Below are 1,772 nucleotides of genomic sequence, written 5' to 3' on the forward strand. Positions count from 1 at the left end.
AAGATGACTTCTTGAGTGATTGTAAAAGACTTGAGCCAGGGTGTCCAAGACGTTGATGTCACAGTGTTTGAGGGATCGCCACATTAGCCGAATGGGAGTTGATTTTGGAGAGCATATGTGGCGTCAGGAGATATAAATCACCGGTACTGTTGCATCTGAGGATAGGGGTCCGCGTCTTGAGGTCCTTCACAGAAAAACCGAAAGGATCAAATTTAACGGAAACCAAATTATCGGTGGTTAAATGTCTAACAGATAAAAGGTTATGAATTAAATTAGGGGCATAAATGGTGTTGGTTAACTTAAGTAATGGGAAAGGTGGGGGTAAGGTTTGGTTTCCCTGTCCAAGAACGGGGACCGTAGTCCTGTTTCCAACGATAATATTCTGATTATGCCATTATTGACATAAGACGTGAAGTTACCTGCTTGGTTAGTCATGTGGGTTGTGGCACCGCTATCCATAGCCCACGGGGTTTCTGGGGGGTTGAGTGACATGGTATAGAGGGCTTGCTCGATATCGGTAGGAGCGCAACTCGCGGCGTACGCCTGATTAGTTCTCGGCCCAAGAATACCCGGTGCTTGACTTCCGTTCGGACGGGGTGCAGTGGGGTATGGGCAAGGGGGTTGAGCAGCCCATTGACCTGGTTGAGAACCATGGCCCCATGCAGGTTGAAATACCCACTGACCACTCATGTTGGAAACCGATGGTGGGGGTTGGTGTTGCTGCCCACGGCTAGGTGAGCCATGGCCACCGTATCTTCCACACGGCCCCTACCCCTGGATCTTCCACGTCCGCGACCGCGTTCTGCATGAGAGTTTGCTGCAGTTCGGTTGTCCGATCGAAGGTTTGAGTTATCGGCTTTGTGAGAGGTGGTTGCATGAAGGGTCGTTCCCGCATTCTGTGAAGCATGAAGAAACATGTTAGCTTTTCTGTCGTATTCACGCATCAGTTTGGATCTAGCTTCATGGAACGTGGGCATAGGTTGAAGGTTCGACAGAAGCATAGCAATTCCTTCATATTGCTCATTGAGATCGGTGATCAGTTGTTGAACCATCCTTGCGTCGGTGAGCGGGGCATCGACATTGGCAGTTGATCACATAGTACCTTGACCTCTTGATAGTAGGCTGCCATGGTGTCGAAATTATCGAGTCGAGTGTTATTGAGCTTTTGTGTGAGGTAGATGCATCAGGACAATTTGTTGTCCTGAAAGAGTGTTTCGAGGGTTACCCAAGCTTCACGGGCAGTTGTGTTTGGTTTAAGGATGGTGTTAATGAGGTCGCGTGAGATGGTGCCATAGATCCATTGAAGGACTATGACATCCAATCGATCCCACAAATTAGTAGCCGCAAGGGCATCGGCTACCTGTTCATTCGTCTGTTTTTTCGATGAAGATGAGGCGGTGGAAGATGAGGATTTAGGTAAGAGATGATCATAAACTTGATAGGCACGGCAATGAATCTTGAATAATTCGGACCAAGAAGTGTATTCGCCCGTCTCGTTATCGAGAGTTATCGGAATAACATGCTTGATGTTGGAGACGGTGACTGCGGGGTGGAGTTTGGAATCCATTAGGGAAGCAGGGAGATGAGAGAAGGATCGAAGGACTGCCGGAAAATAAGAAACGGTTATTATTCCTTGCCATGTAGGTTTTAGGCTGGTGATACCATGTAGAATGTTATAATTCCTTACCTTCTCATTATGATAATCTACTACTTAAATACAAAAGGGAATCCCATTCTATTCGGGATTTCTCCAAACAAACTAATATTATCCA

The 1,772-nt window shown here is 47.0% G+C and overlaps 1 protein-coding gene across 1 annotated transcript; it reads right to left on the reverse strand.

Moving 5' to 3' along the window:
- Window positions 1–1,183: 1,183 nt before the first annotated feature.
- On the reverse strand, window positions 1,184–1,567 carry LOC143565732 (uncharacterized). Its single transcript, XM_077052613.1, has one exon. The coding sequence runs from the start codon at window positions 1,565–1,567 to the stop codon at window positions 1,184–1,186; it is 384 nt and encodes a 127-aa protein (XP_076908728.1).
- Window positions 1,568–1,772: the final 205 nt, after the last annotated feature.

This window comes from Bidens hawaiensis, unplaced genomic scaffold (genome assembly GCF_021521415.1).
Source record: "Bidens hawaiensis isolate Kalapana, Puna unplaced genomic scaffold, B.hawaiensis_p1.1 tig00022513_1, whole genome shotgun sequence".
In the NCBI taxonomy this organism is placed as follows: Eukaryota; Viridiplantae; Streptophyta; class Magnoliopsida; order Asterales; family Asteraceae; genus Bidens; species Bidens hawaiensis.

Bases quoted from the DNA above. Each gene is read 5' to 3' on its own strand.
- LOC143565732 (XM_077052613.1), bottom strand. From the start codon at position 1,567: ATGGATTCCAAACTCCACCCCGCAGTCACCGTCTCCAACATCAAGCAT.